General features: G+C 39.3%; 1 protein-coding gene across 3 annotated transcripts in view; it reads left to right on the top strand.

The window, feature by feature from the left end:
• LOC127660718 (hypoxia-inducible factor 1-alpha-like) overlaps window positions 1-11,990 on the top strand; it is a 28,617-nt gene extending 16,627 nt beyond the window's left edge. For all 3 annotated transcript variants that reach the window (XM_052151097.1, XM_052151098.1, XM_052151099.1), the window contains exons 10-14: window positions 2,171-2,379; window positions 3,454-3,686; window positions 3,808-3,910; window positions 10,349-10,457; window positions 10,581-11,990. In XM_052151097.1, the coding sequence (XP_052007057.1) occupies window positions 2,171-2,379; window positions 3,454-3,686; window positions 3,808-3,910; window positions 10,349-10,457; window positions 10,581-10,744 (818 nt within the window). In that variant the 3' untranslated portion in view covers window positions 10,745-11,990. The remainder of the gene's footprint in view (window positions 1-2,170; window positions 2,380-3,453; window positions 3,687-3,807; window positions 3,911-10,348; window positions 10,458-10,580) is intronic.
• The last annotated feature ends 5,521 nt before the right edge of the window (window positions 11,991-17,511 follow it).

The raw sequence follows: 17,511 nt of genomic DNA, 5'->3' as shown, positions 1-17,511 counted from the left end.
GAGCAGACTGCACGCTTGCATCATTTTGCATTGGTTCTGGTGGACTACACAAAGCGATATCCAGAAGCAGTGCCTCTACTTAACATTTCCGCCTGTAGTATTGCGGAGGCACTCTTCAAAATTCCAAAAGAAATCCTCACTGATTAGGGCACAATTTTTATGTCACATACTGTACTGTACTGTACTCAAACTGTATGATTTATTGGGTATTAAATTGATTCTGGACAGCATTTACCACCCCCAAATGGATGACTTGGTTGAACAATTTAATCAGACCCTAAAGAATATGATTTGTAAGTTTGTGTACGAAGACACTTGAAATTGGAACAAGTGGCTCAAGCATTGACCGCACAATGTGCTTGATGTCCTACGGGAAAATTGGGATGAGGGACTTTCAAGCAGCAAAAATGTAATTAAATACTTTCTTGACCTGAGAGCAAAACCCCACACACTGGGGAAATTAACAGGAGAATTTGCTCCAGGTTCAAGAACGTCAAAGCCGACTGTATATAATAGGGGTACTCGTCTATGGGAAATTGCACTGGGAAATAAAGTCCTTGTATTACTCCCCACATCTCTAAATTACTTGCCAAATGGCAAGGGCCCTTTGTGGTCACATGTTGGGGAAATCGATTATGAGGTTAAACTAATGGATAGAGGCAGAGTATGTCAGATTTACCACCTCAATCTCCTAAAACCATGGAGAGAGGCGGTCCCTGTGACTTTGGCAATGGTGGTTCCGGGGAGGGAGTAGCTCGGACCGGTGGTGAACTTAAAAACCACACTTATGAAGACCACCTTTCACCATCACAAGTCACGGATGTTGCCAGGCTGCAAGGAGAATTCTCTGACGTTTTCATGGGATCTGGGCTTCCACTTGGTTCATGGACAGGTGCATCCCCAAATGGATAAGTCCTCAGCAATTGCGACCTGCCCGAGACCCAAAACCAAAAAGGAGGAGAGACAGTTTTTGGGGCTGACTGGCAATTATAGAAGGTTTGTGCCAAATTATTTGACCGTTACCATCCCGCTGACTTATCTCACTTAAAAGGGGGCACAAGACCCGGTCCAGTGGATGGAGCCATGTCAGCAGGCTTTTATGAAAGTGTAGGCTGCACTGTGTGGTGGACCATTGTTACATGCTCCTGACTTCTCCCTCCTTTTATTTTACAGACAATACTTCGGATAGAGCGCCCCATGCTGTACATAAGCCACAAGCTCTCGGTGAGGGAGACTAAGTACAGCACGATCGACAAAGAGTGCTAGGCGATCAAGTGGGTGGTCCTCACCCTTCGCTATTATTTGATGGGACAGGCCTTCACTCTCTGTTCGGACCACACCCTGTTCCAGTGGCTCCATCGCATGAAGGATGCCAATGCATGGATCGCCCGTTGGTATCTAGCTCTCCAGCCATTTAAGTTTGAGGTGTTCCACAGGCCAGGGGCGTAAATGGCTGTTGCGGATTTCCTCTCAAGAAATGGGGGTTGGGGTTGGATAAATGATAGGCCAAGGTCTCCCCGGCGATGCGGGTATGTGGCGATGGGGGTGTGGCCGAGTGCTGGTTTGTGAATTGGGGCGAGGCCAGGAGGAATGAATGGGAAGGACTCGCACCTGTGTGTAATTTCCCTAACAGCTGTTCTGTGTTTCAGTGAGTGGTGTTGGGGAGATATAAAGACAGACGGTAAGCCCATAGAGAAAAGATGATCCTGAGTGTATGTGTGCCCTGTTTGGCGGAGAAACAGCAGAGATTTATGTTTAGTTGTAAAGCCTTGCCCTCGTTTATGTTCTGTATTTGACTGTATTTGAGACTGAGAGTGTCGTCTCCCATTTCCTCTTGTCTGGATTAATGGGGGAAGTGTTACAATAATAGAATGCTATTCCAAAACTTTCATGCTATCTATTGGATTTTTTTTTAATTTATTGTGACAAAATTGAATCATCCTTTTTTTTTTTGCATGCGACATATTGTATTCTTCAATATGACCTAACATATCTCACAGTTCAGTCAATGAATAACTAGACATTTATAATATTGTTCAATTGATGTGAAGGTTCATGAATTATTAGTATATAATGTGCATTTAGATCATTTATATAGATGTAGGGAGATCTACAAATGTAATGTCCTTTCTTGGAATTCTTGCTGACTCAGCGATCTCTGTGTTGACAGACATTCCTCTCTACAATGATGTTATGTTGCCCTCCTCCAGTGTTCTACTGCCATTCTCACCCCTCTCTCCTCCTGATGATGCCCTATGCTCCACCCTACATGATGCTGACACCTCTACAGCTCAAACACATCCCGACTGCTTCTCCTCCCCACAGTCCTCTGCTTCTGACTCTTCCAGATCCCAGAGAGATTCAAGTCACATTTTTACAGTAAACTTTCCATATACTTGGATTTTACAAATGTTCAATACTTTATAATAGAGACCTGGGCTAGTTGTCATATGGGGACGTTGTAACAAGGGTTACATTTCAGTAACTATAAAGTTTTGAATCAAAAGTCCAAATACACATATGTTTATTGTCTTTAGCAGTGATTTTGTTTGTTGGTTTCAAGCTCTTAGTTCAAAACTGTCTTAAAAAAAACAAAAGAGTAATTTTGTGAATACTATACTCCAAACAAAAATTTTAATATCATTATAATTTTGCTATAGCGCTTGCTAAAACAAATGAAATAAATATAATAAACCATGCTGCCATAAATTCATGCAAGGGTCAGATTTCAACCAGAAACTGTAACTGTGTCCTCACAACAACGTTATCTTTCATAAATGTCAGGTTGAGGAAAGTTTGATACTTTTAAATTTTTACGATTGAATTATTATTTTTTTTTTTTTTGTGATTCATCATTTTTTTTAACTTTACTAATAAGCCTATAATAGACTGTTCCATTGTGGCAATTTACCCAATAGAGGGTGCAAATATGCCCTGCAATTGTTACAAAAGGCCAACATGTGTTCAATAAACTATATCTGTTTACTCTACCAAGAGAAATATCCACTAGAATAAAAAGTGTAACAACTCCCCCTCTCCACACTCCCTCGTATTTTCTATAGTCTATACACTATAATAAATTTATATTAAATGTGACATGAATAGGTTTTCAATGTTGTTTAAATTCAGGCTAATCTCCTCATGGATTCAGGATTAAGTAACCAGCTAAAAACAGTTCAGGTAGAGAGACTCTTTCCCATGGATATTGAGTCCAAGACACCCTTTATTACACAAGTACATTGATTGATCTGGAAAGAGTAATAAAAGGTGTGGCCTTTTTGGTTTTGTGCTTTTCAGAACATTCAGAATGAATGTTTGAACTGTTAAACTGGCGAAAATGAAAATCTGTGGTTTTAAAGTTCTCATGATATAAGCTGTTTGTGTCTATATGTGCCGCAATTCTGTTGTTTTTTGTGAGGTGAATGGTGCTAATGGTTTTGATGGTTTATTTAGGCTGTTGGTTTGGATCTGGAGATGTTAGCACCATACATTCCCATGGATGATGATTTCCTGCTTCGGAATCTTTCTCCGGCCGAGTCAATGTGTTCCAACCCAGGTTCAGATTTTGAACTGACCCCCTCCAGCAGCACACAAACTTCCCCTTCTGTTCCAACAGCCTCACCAGACTCATTGTGTTGTGATGCTGCTCAGAAGACCTATGGAACCCCAGATCAGACCAGCAACAGGTGAGGCCTCATCTTAAGAGAGACATGTTGTGTTAACAAGATCTGTAATTCAAATAAATCAGTCACCTAAGTTATATCTGTTTACAGTTCCCTCTACATTTATCTCTCTGTTGCTTTCAAGGGTCACTATTCAAGACATTGATATTTCTTCTAAATGTGAGACCAACCCAAAGCTGCTCAAGAGGAAACTTGAGACCATAACTTTCTCTGAAGCAATAAGGCTGGTGAGTGTCACGTAGCTTGGCAATGACAGGCAGATGAAGACGATAATGATCGTGAACCCAAGTGCAGTTTATTCATAAACATTAAATCCAAAAACCGTAAACATAAACCTGGACTGGACTGGACTGGACTGGACAACCAAACATCTTAACATTAACAATACCTGACACAGGACCATGGCAAACATGAGGGTTTAAATACAAGACAACCAATGAACAGACAAAACTATAAACAAGATAACAAGACTAATAAACTTAAACCAATGACAAACTAGAACTGATAACGAGTTAACAAGACAATAAACCAATGAAAACAAGACACATGAACATGGAGGGAAACAGGATATCACATGACATGATACATATGATTATAGAACGGGAACTAGACTTCCAAAATAAAAAAACATGAACAAAAACACATTAAACGTGACAGTGAGGATCAGTGTGTGTCTGTGTTAGTGTGTTAGTGAAGGGGTCTTCCACTTTAAAAAAAGTCAAGGACCCCTTAAAAAGATTGAAAAATGACCCCTGTTACATATTCTATAAATTGGAGTGTTGCATTTTAACCTGAAACATTATGTGTATAGTATAGTACCGTGTTACTGTATTTACTTAGTTATGAAGTTTGCATTACAAAGCCATTAAAATAATAATTATTGCTTTGCTTAAAAGTTTTCTTAATTACATTTTACATACATTTTAATGTGGGGGGATGATGAAATATTAGCTAGATTTAACAACTTAACTTTAGCTTTGGTTGATGTTCACTGCAAATCGGACCATTCTTCCGTTCTACTTTTGCCCGCTTAAGGTGCGTACACACTGCCAGCGACTTTATCGCTGCAGGTCGCCAGTGGCTGGCGGTGAAGTCGCTAGTGGGCGTTCCCACTACTGGTTGCCTAGTAACGTTTATAAATGACATTCACGGATGCCATTCCATTGCTGTTGACAGCGAATCTCTTTTCTTGCCACTAAAAACAAACATTTTGGAGGGAAAAGACTAAATATAAATGGAATCAGTACATAAAATGCTTTAAATCAAAGATGAATGAGAAACAAGGCGTGCTGTTTCCCATAGCGGCTGTTTATCTGCGGCGAATATGCAAATGCCGGTCTGTCTGAGTCCATAAAATCCCTGCGATCTCAGATACACCTTTCCACGCAGTATTTTTCTTAAAAATGTCCTTGAACGTGGGAAGAGACATATCATAGAGCACTGGAACATTTCTAACAGCAAGAATTAGCCTTTCATCCATCTTTCCGTTACTGCAGGAGCTGAGAGAGAGAGAAGGATCACGTGAGCTCTCCCGTCTTCTCTCCTATTGGCTGTCGCTTCCGTTAGTCGCTCCAAAGTTGAAAGGTGCGTACACACTGCCAGCGACATCGTGCGCGACAGCGACTCAATACCATTCATTTTCAATGCGAGCACAGCGACTTCCGGCGACACGAGCTGTCGCGACCGTTGGCGCTAGATGTGGGCGTGTCCAGCGACGCGACAAAGTTGAGAAAAGTTCAACTCTGGAGCGACTAACGGAAGCGACAGCCAATAGGAGAGAAGACGGGAGAGCTCACGTGATCCTTCTCTCTCTCTCAGCTCCTGCAGTAACGGAAAGATGGATGAAAGGCTAATTCTTGCTGTTAGAAATGTTCCAGTGCTCTATGATATGTCTCTTCCCACGTTCAAGGACATTTTTAAGAAAAATACTGCGTGGAAAGGTGTATCTGAGATCGCGGGATTTTATGGACTCAGACAGACCGGCATTTGCATTTTCGCACGCAGATAAACAGCCGCTATGGGAAACAGCACGCCTTGTTTCTCATTCATCTTTGATTTAAAGCATTTTATGTACTGATTCCATTTATATTTAGTCTTTTCCCTCCAAAATGTTTGTTTTTAGTGGCAAGAAAAGAGATTCGCTGTCAACAGCAATGGAATGGCATCCGTGAATGTCATTTATAAACGTTACTAGGCAACCAGTAGTGGGAACGCCCACTAGCGACTTCACCGCCAGCCACTGGCGACCTGCAGCGATAAAGTCGCTGGCAGTGTGTACGCACCTGAACTTTTCTCAACTTTGTCGCGTCGCTGGACACGCCCACATCTAGCGTCAACGGTCGCGACAGCTCGTGTCGCCGGAAGTCGCTGTGCTCGCATTGAAAATGAATGGTATTGAGGTCGCGCGCGATGTCGCTGGCAGTGTGTACGCACCTTTACAAGCAGAAGCTGAAACGGGAAGCACCCACCCTCAGAACGATCCAGTGCTGGTCGGACCAATCAGACTCTGCGCTACAAGACTGTTTTGATCACGCGGACTGGGAGATGTTCCGGTCCGCCTCTGATGACGACATCGAGGTTTACGCTGACAGCGTAACGTGTTTCATCAGAAAGTGCGTAGAGGATGTTGTTCTGACCAAAACAATACGGATATACCCCAACCAGAAACCATGGGTTAACGGCGAGGTTCGCGCGGTCCTCCGCTTTTAATTCTTCTAACACGGAGGAGCGTAAACAAGCCAGTTATGCCCTCCGTAACTCTATCAGTGCAGCCAAACGCCAGTACAGGCACAAACTTGAAGGTCAGTTCAACACCACTGACTCTATAAGCATGTGGCAGGGAATTAATACCATCACGGTCTACAAACGGAATAAAGACTCCGCTGTGAACACCGCTGCATCTCTCCCGGACGAACTTAATACATTTTATGCTCGTTTTGAGGGCAGTAACACCGCCCTTGCGGAGAGAGCACTCCCTGCTTACGCTACAGAGGTTGATTCACTCTCCGTCTCTGTTGTGGATGTATTAGGGATGGGCGGATCGATCCTTAAGTATCGATATTTTCGATACTGCCTTTGTATCAAAAGGATCGATTCTCAAATAAAAGTATCGATACTATCTGTTTGTTTAGCCGCCTATTTCAAATACGTCAGAGCGTCCACAAATTGTCGATAGCGCTGTTGACAGGTTGGCAAGAGCAAATTGTGACGCGCTTGCCTCAATTAGTACATGTTCTGTGAATTCCTACTGACCGCCAGAGGCAGTAGGCATATAAACACTCTGGCGATCATCACTAGGAATTAATGAAGCAGAACGTACGGTCAGTTAGCGCAGACAGGTGTTCGAGTGCATGACTGCAATGAGTGAACGAAAAAGAAGTGTTATTTGGAGCTATTTCACTCCAGTAAATACTGACGAAGCCTCGTGTGACATTTGTAAAAAAAACATACGCCACTGTGGTAATACCACAAATCTGACCAAACATCTGAAAGCAAAACACCCTACAGAGCACGACGAGGTGCAACTGAAACGAGCAGAGGAGTCAACACAGATACGACCCACATCTTCTAGCTCGAGGCAGAGTTCACTAGCAGAATGCTTTCAGAGAGGTCAAAAACGTTATCCAGGTATAAAGTGGTGGTTAGATTATTTGAATACAAAAACCAAGACCCATTAGTTTGGTGGAGAAATCATGAACAAACCTTCCCAGCTCTCAGCAAACTAGCTAAAAAATATCTTGCGGTCACTGCATCATCTGTCCCGTCAGAGAGAATTTTTTCTAAAGCAGGGGAGTTGACTAGTCAAAGAAGAAACAGACTAAAGGGGAAAAATGTCAACATTCTATTGTTCCTTAACAAAAACCTATAAATAACACATGAAGATTCCAATTAAAAATTCTGTTCAGGTTCAAGTTTTACAATTAAATCATTTGAAGTGTTCTCAGCCGAACTGTCATCCCTGGTTTGATTTCCAGTGCATTCCAGTCTTTTATCACGGGTTTATTTAATTTAATTTAATTTAATTTTTAAGTTAAAAATTAACTTAATCATTCATAGAAAAAACAGGCTCAAGAGGAAAATGTTAATGTCAACTTGTTTGGAAGAAATGTTGTAAAAGTTTTCAGTGCTTGTTAATAAATGTAAGCAAAACGTTGTCATGTCCATGTTATTTATTATTAATAATGTTGCAATCACAATACTCTATAAAATCACTTACATATAAATAATTCATAAAAGTATCGGTATCGGAATCGGCGATACTTGTCTTCAAAGTACTTGGTATCGGATCGAAAAGAAAATAACTGGTATCACCCATCCCTAGTGAACATCCGTAAAGCCGCGGGCCCAGACGGCATTCCGGGCCGCGTCATCAGAGCGTGCGCGAATCAACTGGCTGGTATTTTTACGGACATTTTCAATCTGTCCCTCTCCCTGTCTGTAGTCCCCACATGCTTCAAAACATCAACCATTGTGCCTGTACCGAAGCAAGCCACAATCACTTGCTTAAATGACTGGTTCTGGTCCTGTTGCTCTGACCCCCATCATCAGCAAATGCTTTGAGAGGTTAATCAGAGATCACATCTGCTCTGTTCTGCCCACCTCTTTGGACCCATTGCAGTTTGCCTACCGCAACAACCGCTCCACTGATGATGCCATTGCATCTACACTGCACACTGCTCTCTCCCATCTGGAAAAAAGGAACACATATGTGAGAATGCTGTTTGTAGACTACAGCTCAGCATTCAACACCATAGTGCCCTCCAAGCTTGATGATGAAACTCCGGGCTCTGGGCTTAAACGGCTCGCTGTGCAGCTGGATCCTGGATTTCCTGTCAGGCAGACGTCAGGTGGTTAGAATGGGCAGCAACATCTCCTCATCACTGACCCTCAACACTGGAGCCCCACAGGGCTGTGTTCTCAGCCCCCTACTGTATTCCCTATACACGCATGAGTGTGTGGCAACACATAGCTCCAATGCCATCATTAAGTTTGCTGACGATACGACGGTGGTAGGTCTGATCACTGACAATGATGAAAGAGCCTACAGAGAGGAGGTGCACACTCTGACATGCTGGTGTCAGGAGCACAACCTCTCCCTCAACGTCAGTAAAACCAAGGAGCTTGTGGTGGATTTCAGGAAGAAAGACGGAGAACACAGCCCCATCACCATCAATGGAGCACCGGTAGAGAGAGTCAGCAGTTTCAAGTTCCTCGGTGTCCACATCACTGAAGAACTCACATGGTCCGTCCACACTGAGGCCGTGTAGAAGAAGGCTCACCAGCGCCTCTTCTTCCTGAGACGGCTGAGGAAGTTTGGAATGAACCACCACATCCTCACACGGTTCTACACTAGTACTGTAGAGAGCATCCTGACTGGCTGCATCACTGCCTGGTACGGCAATAGCACCGCCCACAACCGCAAAGCCCTGCAAAGGGTGGTGCAAACTGCCAGGAACATCATCGGAGGTGAGCTTCCCTCCCTCCAGGACATATACACTAGGCGGTGTGTGAAAAAAGCTCGGAGGATCATCAGAGACTCCAGCCACCCGAGTCATGGGCTGCTCTCACTGCTACCATCAGGCAGGCGGTATCGCAGAATCAGGACCCGCACCAGCCGACTACATGACAGCTTCTTTCCCCAAGCAGTCAGACTGTTGAACACTTGATCTATCACGATCAATAATTAGCACTGCACTTTATTCATCTTATATCTCACACTGGACTGTCAACATATTCTCCTCAATATACTACTTCATATATATATATATATATATATATATATATATATATATATATATATATATCATATACTCCTTATTGTATTGTATATTGTGTGTATTGTTTACTGTACATTGTATATAATTATTGTGTTGTGTTAGTATGTGTACATTTGATTTGTAAATTGTTTTGTGTAAGTATGTTGTTTATTGTAATTGGTATATGTCTCGTCACTGTCATGACTGCTATGTTGCTCGGAACTGCACACAAGAATTTCACCTACTGCTGCACTTGTGTACATGGTAGTGTGACAATAAAGTGATTTGATTTGATTTGATTTGAATATTGTATTTAAACAGGGTTGGGGAGGAACAGAATACATGTAGCAGGATTACATATTTTAAATACAAAATATTTGGAACTGTATTCCATTACAGTTACAATTTAAATATTTGGTAATCAGAATAGTTACATTCAACAAGTATTTTTATACTGAAGTGATTACTTTGCATTTTATTGTAATTTGTAAAATTTTATTATTTAGTCTATTCAGTTTGAAAAAATGTATCCATATAAATAGAAGAAGCCTATATTTTTGTCACACATTTGCACATATACAGTGAAATTCTTATTTTTCTTATTCAGTCATAAAAGACTTTGTTTGGAAAATGTTTATAAAGCATTACATTGTTACACATTGTTTTGTTTTCTTTCAGAAGATGGAAATAAATGCATTTTTACAGGAAAATTTCAGCATTTTCAAAATCTGCGATTAATCACGATTAACTACAAATATTATGCGATTAATCACGATTAAAAAAAATGTATCGGCACTAATTTAAATATCAGTTTTTATGTATGAATAATACTTTCTGTTACTGTAATTATGGCAATATTCTATTCATCTATGTAAGGAGAGTTTATGAGTTATGTGTTTTGTCTCTCAGGGGTCTGTGCTGCAGGTTGTGGCTGATTTACCAGAGAAAAAAATCAGAAAGTCAGACACTGCATCATCAGAAGGGCTCCGTCATGCCACGATACTGCTGCTGCCATCTGGTGTGTCACCATGGAGACCACACTTCAATTTAGGCTTTTCAAAATCCTTGTGAATCTTGTCAGAGCAGTTGCTTTTCATTATATGGTAATTAATTGCTCTTTCTCCATATTTATTTTTCTTAGATGTTGCAAGTAGGTTAGTGAGCAGATCGTCAGAGGGCAGGGCCATATATATGCCCCTCCCCCAGCTTACCCGTTACGACTGTGAAGTTAATGTACCTATGGCTGGGCGGGAACACCTGCTACAGGGGGAGGAACTACTGTGTGCATTGGACCTAGTTATTTGAAAAACATAACTATTTCTCATAGATTAAATGTTACTTTTCCCATGATTAGAGATGATTCAAAAGTTTGTCATCTATTAGCAAGAGACAGGGAGTAATCATATCAGCCGGGATGTTTTTGCTTCTATTTAGTAGATGGTTAATACATGCTGGACATTGAAAACAAAAGACTTCTAATAAAAATAATAAATGAAGAAAGAAATGTAAAACTGAATTCACAAAGCTATTATGAGCTGAGCTCTTATAGATTAGATATACGCATACAGAGAGGAGAATATTATTTTGTATTCTTTACATGAATTACCAGCAGCTTATTCAGAATTGTTTTAAAAAAAAAATTATTAGCACTGCTGTTTTATAATTACTTTAAAGGTATGCCTAAATGTTCCTTGTTGTCTTTGTTCAGGGATCTATGTGTCTTAAATGTAAAAATATATATACAGTATAACGAAATAAAATACTTCTAATATATATATATATTTATATAAATATATTATATATATATTTGGATCAGCCACAACATTAAAACCACCTGCCTAATATTGTGTAGGTCCCCCCTTGTGCTTCCAAAACAGTGCCATCCTGCATCCCAGAATAGCATTCTGAGATGCTATTCTTCTCACCACAATTGTACAGAGTGGTTATCTTGAGTTAGACTTTGTCAGTTAGAACCAGTCTGTCCGTTCTCTGTTGACTGTCATCAAAAAGGTGTTTCCATCCACTGAAATGTCGCTCACTGGATGTTTTTGTTTTTAGAACCATTCAGAGTAAATTCAAGAGATTGTTATTCATGAAAATTCCAGGAGATCAGTAGTTGCCTTCTGGCACCAACAATTATCCTTGCAATTATCTAATCAACCAATTGTGTGGCAGCAGTTCAGTGCATAAAATCATTCAGATATGGGTCAGGAGCTTCAGTTAATGTCCACATGAACCATCAGAATGGGGGAAAATGTGATCTCAGTGATTTGGAGCATGGCATGATTGTTGGTGCCAGTTGGGCTTGTTTGAGTATTTCTGTAACTGCCGATCTCCTGGGATTTTCACACAAGACATTCTCTAGAATTTACACCATACGGTGCCAAAAACAAAAAACGTCCAGTGAGCGGCAGTTCTGTTGACGGAAATGCCTTGTTGATGAGAGAGGTCAGCAGAGAATGGCCAGACTGGTTTGATATGTCAAAGTCTGCATTAACTCAGGTAACCGCTCAGTAAAATTGTGGTGAGAAGAATATCTCAGAATGCTATTCTGAGATGCAGATTAGCGCTATTTTGGCAGCACTAGAGGGACCTAAACAATATTAGATAGGTGGTTTTAATGTTGTGGCTGATCTCTGTATATATATATATATATATATATATATATATATATATATATATATATATAGTGCCTTGCAAAAGTATTCAGACCCCTGACCAATTCTCTCATATTACCGAATTACAAATGGTACACTGAAAGTTCATTCTGATTGGTATTTTATTTTAAAACACTGAAACTCAAAATCAGTTATTAGAAGGTGACATTGTTTTTTTGTTGGGAAATATTTTTTATGAAAAATAAAAAACAGAAATATCTTACTTGAATAAGTATTCAACCCCCACACATTAATATTTGGTTGAGCCACTCCACACCATTTGGTGGTAGCCAGCATCTTTACCACTGAGATACCCAGGCTCCCCAGGATGGTGTGTCTTGAGGCACATGAAGTGTTAGGTTTGCGCCACACATAGCGCTTTGAGTTTTGTCCAAAAAGCTCTATCTTGGTCTCATCTGACCACAAAACCTTCCACATCGCAGCTGGGTCACTCACATGCTTTCTGGCAAACTCCAGACGTGCTTTCAGATGGTACTTTTTGAGTAACGGCTTCTTTCTTGCCACCCTCCCATACAGCCACAGCACAAGGGTTGAATACTTATGTAAGCAAGATATTTCTTTAAAAAAAATGTTTTTATATATATTTCCCAACATAAAACCAATGTCACCTAACAATCATTTATTTTTAATTCCAGTGTTATTATAAAAAATATAAATCAGAACAGTGTTAAGTGACATTTGAGAATAATCAGAATATTGGTAAATTACCGGCCCAATTAAGAATCAGTTTTGTGATTTACACTACCATATGACAGAAGCTAACTACCTTGATGTTGAAAATATTACTTATACCATTATTATTATTATTGCTTGAGAATTATATGAAGTTAAATCTATGAATATATATAGGGCATTACAAGTAAACTTCTCTTGACTTTTTCTACACTACCAGTGTCCTGCATTAACAGTGACATATGGGAAACATGTATGATGTGTTACAACCTCTAGTGTCTGAACTTTGCAACTGTACTTTTGTGTCTCTTTCTGTGATGTGTCACATTGTCTTCAATAAATTGTAATGTTTGTGACAAATAAAAAGTGTTTTTCCAACAACATTCAGCTTACAAATATCAATGTGTGGTCCTAATAACAACACTGAAAGCCTTTGCAAGAAGTGATTATTTATATATATATATATATATATATATATATATATATATATATATATATATATATATATATATATATATAGGGTGTTGATTTAACGCGTTAATTCAGTGTGATTAATTTGACTAAAAATAACGAGTTAAAAAAATTAACGCCATTAATCGCAATGCCCCCAGACCGTAATATCGAAGATTCCTGAGAAATGCAAGCTTGTAGTACCACCTGTTTACTCCAGAGGGCAGTAAGTGAAACTTCAGCTGCGTGGCAATGCTCAGTTTATACAGTGAAGAAAAACACCCTTGAGCAGCAGAACACAGACATGCGTTACGTTCTTGGGTTCAAAACACTTGATGGAGCGCAAATCCGAACTAAGAGATCTCAAGATGTGTTCTAAGTATTAAACTATATTTAACTTGACACAGTGACCTAAAAATGTATGTTTATGAAGCATGTCTGACGCAGGTGTACATTGACGGGTCCTTAAACAAGCTCTCATAATAAATCTCGAACTTATTGACAAATTCACTTGTGAAATGGATTGCTGTGAACCGTATGCCAATGATTGGCTTATGATCCATAATATGGTAGTAAACAATACATTTTATTCTAAAGCCAGATTTTGTATTGTCTTATCAATGATTAACTGTTCTGCCACAAGAATGTAATACATTTTAATGATCTGAATTTTATTTTATATATATATATATATAATTAAAAATATTATTAAATATTTAAAGATAACTACGTATCATTATTTCATAATTATATATTAAATTATATTTATATGAGGGGCTTTCTCAGCAAATATTTGTATATGCAATTAATCGTGATTCATTAAAATTTTAATCGATTGACAGCCCTAATATATATATATATATATATATATATATATTAGTGATGCACTGAAATGAAAATTCTGGGCCGAAACCAAAAATTCAGGATGCACTTGGCTGAAAACATATTAAATATATTAAAACATTATTAAATATATTATTCTTTATTCAGTTCTTTAACATTCAAATTTAACAGATTTTTTTTTTTACCAATTATCCAAATAATGTAACGTTCTAGAAAACTATAATGATATGCAAAACAGCAGTCAAGTAATGAACTTAGCAGCTCTAGTATAGCATCTTGCAAATTCAAAAAGTTGATCATTTTAATGAAAACAACAGGCAAAACACAGAACTGCAGAGGGCCTCTATTCTGTTTATGTAAACGTATTTCCACTTTAATATAAAATTATTGTGCAAAACAACTGTGCAAAACAGCAGAAATAGAACTAAAACCAACCTCAAACTGTAAATGACAGATGTAGCCTCAACTGATGAACAAAGTTTTGCAGGGCTAAACCTATTTTAATGTAACTGCTATACACGTAGCAAATTGGGCTGCACACATTCTCACCCCGACTCGTCACATACGGACGCTTCGGGCAGTTTCGTCACATATTGACGAGTTGGGTATACCTTTGGCGTCATTTTTCGACGCGCAGGGTAGTCCGATAGACTTCTATGTATCTCCGAACCGGAGCGTGGTCGTTTGTAATTTGACGTCTTTATCTGGCCCTCCAACTGTTTTTTTATGCTTTATCTGGCCCTCCAACGGTTTTTTTTATGTTTTAAAACCCTCACAATGTGATATCAAAGTGCCCTCTCAGCAAAGGTTTAGCGCGTTCATAGGGAACCGCATTCATCGGTGACTTTAACCGCATACATAACCGCATTCATCGGTGAGTTTAACAACACAGAAGTGTATCGGACTACCCTGCGCGTAAAAAATGACGCCAAAGGTATACCCAACTCGTCAATAAGTGACGCCAAAAGGGTCCTCCCGAAGCGTCCACATGTGACGAGTTGGGTGTGAGAATGTGTTGGCTTTCTATTTAAGTAAAAGTGGCAGGTTTCTTTTCATGAAAAAGATAAATACCTACGTGTAGTCTGCAATCTTTGTTCATGTATCAGTAGTCAAAAGGATTGTCGCGTTTGTGTGATATGAGCGTGAAGCGATCGTCTGTGTTTCGCAACTGCTTTTGGGCCCTTGGATAACATATAACATGCGAGTAAGGGCAGCCGGTGGACTTTCAGGTGCCCCCCTAGGGAGTTGGTGGATTGGTGCCCTACGCAGACTGCATAGCTATGCGTGTAGGGATCGGCGGTACTGCTTTGAAGTATTTCCACACCGCTGACATCGGCCTTTGCTTGGTAGCGCCGTGATAATGGCTAGATCGATGAAGAGTGAAACCTGAGCAATGAGGGGCGGGGAGGCATATATTTTCGGATCATATTTTCTGCCTTTTTTCTCTTTCGGCCAAAACAAAAAATGTCATTTTCGGCAGAACATTTTCGGTGGCTGAAATTTCGGTGCATCCCTAATATATATACAGAGGTGTATAGTAACGAAGTACAAATACTTCGTCTACTCAAGTACAGTTTTAAAAATGTTCTACTTTATTGAGTATAAAAAATTATTTGGACTTTTACTTTCACTTTACTATATTTTGAAGAGAAAATACTGTATACTTTTACTCCAGACCCTTTCGTTACTTTTGTGACTGAAAACAGCAAAAAAATAAAATGCATGCTGATTTGTTAAAAGAAACAAAAGAGTCGAATCTTTTAAATTTAATTTCTTTGAACTGAATAAAATGATAAATACATTTGTCTTAATTATTCGTTTTGTGAATCACGAATCTGAATCAAAATCACAAGCGAAGCGCGCGCCAGATTGCGTGTTCTGTCGTCCGTTTCCTGTGGGGAAGACAAGTAACTGCTCATGTAAGTTATTTTTTTTTTACTAATTAATGTGATAAGTTTAGGCTTAAACATTATGAAAGCTGTGAAATAATGAAGATGTGCGATCAGTATCACGCCTCTCCAGGATACCCGTTCATTTAAAAGTCAATCACATTTTGCTTTTTAACAAGATATGTTGTGAATTAATAATTACCAGCACTCATGAAAATGTCCATAAATAGTTATTTTGATATTTTATGAAGATGTGAATGATCTCTGCTAAAGCAAAACTTGTTTTCTGGTGGTTGCTAAAGTGTTATATTTGCTTTGTAGCTTATTTAGGGCATGCTATGCAGTTGTCAAGGTGATCTCTGCTGTGTGTTTGCTAACAGTGGTTGCCAGGTTGTTACTATGCTGTTGCTAAGTTGTTTTCTGTGTTTTTTGCAGATTGCTCTGCAGTTTACATGGTGTTCTAAGTGGTTGTCAGGTTGTTGCTATGCTGTTAAGTTGTTTTAACTGCATATTGGCCCAAATGTATAGAGCCCACCCCCACAAGTCAGTCTCTTTTCTGGTCACTAATATGACTCAACTCTCTCCTTCAATGTTCCAATTTGTATGTACTGTGGTGTTCATTTACACTCATCCCATAAATATTATCATTTTGATTTGACTTGAATGTGCCATTAAAGGGATAGTTCATTTTATTTTCTTACCCTCATTCAATCCAATATTTGCATGACTTTTATTTTGTTTCTGCAGAACACACACACACACACACACACACACACACACACACGTTGTGTTTCCATGTTTTATGGGGACTTTCCATAGACATAATGGTTTTTATACTGTACAAACTTTATATTCTATCCCCTAAACCTAACCCTACCCCTAAACCTAACCCTCACAGAAAACTTTCTGCATTTTTACATTTTCAAAAAACATAATTTAGTATGATTTATAAGCTGTTTTCCTCATGGGGACCAACAAAATGTCCCCACAAGGTCAAAAATTTCGGGTTTTACTATCCTTATGGGGACAGTTGGTCCCCACAAAGTGATAAATACACACTCACACACACACACACACGCACACACACACACACACACATGTTGTGTTTCCATGTTTTATGGGGACTTTCCATAGACATAATGGTTTTTATACTGTACAAACTTTATATTCTATCCCCTAAACCTAACCCTCACAGAAAACTTTCTGCATTTTTACATTTTCAAAAAACATAATTTAGTATGATTTATAAGCTGTTTTCCTCATGGGGACCAACAAAATGTCCCCACAAGGTCAAAAATTTCGGGTTTTACTATCCTTATGGGGATATTTGGTCCCCACAAAGTGATAAATACACGCTCACACACACACACACACACACACACACACACACACACAAATGATTTTCAGAAGAATATCACTGTTATGTAGGTCAATGCATTGTAAGTGAATGGGGGACAAAACTTTGAAGCTCCAAAAAGCACATAAAGGAAACATAAGATTAATCCATAAGACTCCAGTGGTTTTTGGTTGAGAATAGACC

The sequence above is a fragment of the Xyrauchen texanus genome, chromosome 20 (genome assembly GCF_025860055.1).
Source record: "Xyrauchen texanus isolate HMW12.3.18 chromosome 20, RBS_HiC_50CHRs, whole genome shotgun sequence".
Lineage (NCBI taxonomy): Eukaryota > Metazoa > Chordata > Actinopteri > Cypriniformes > Catostomidae > Xyrauchen > Xyrauchen texanus.
Note: the sequence above shows the minus strand (reverse complement) of the source record. Positions and strands in the feature narration are given on the sequence as shown.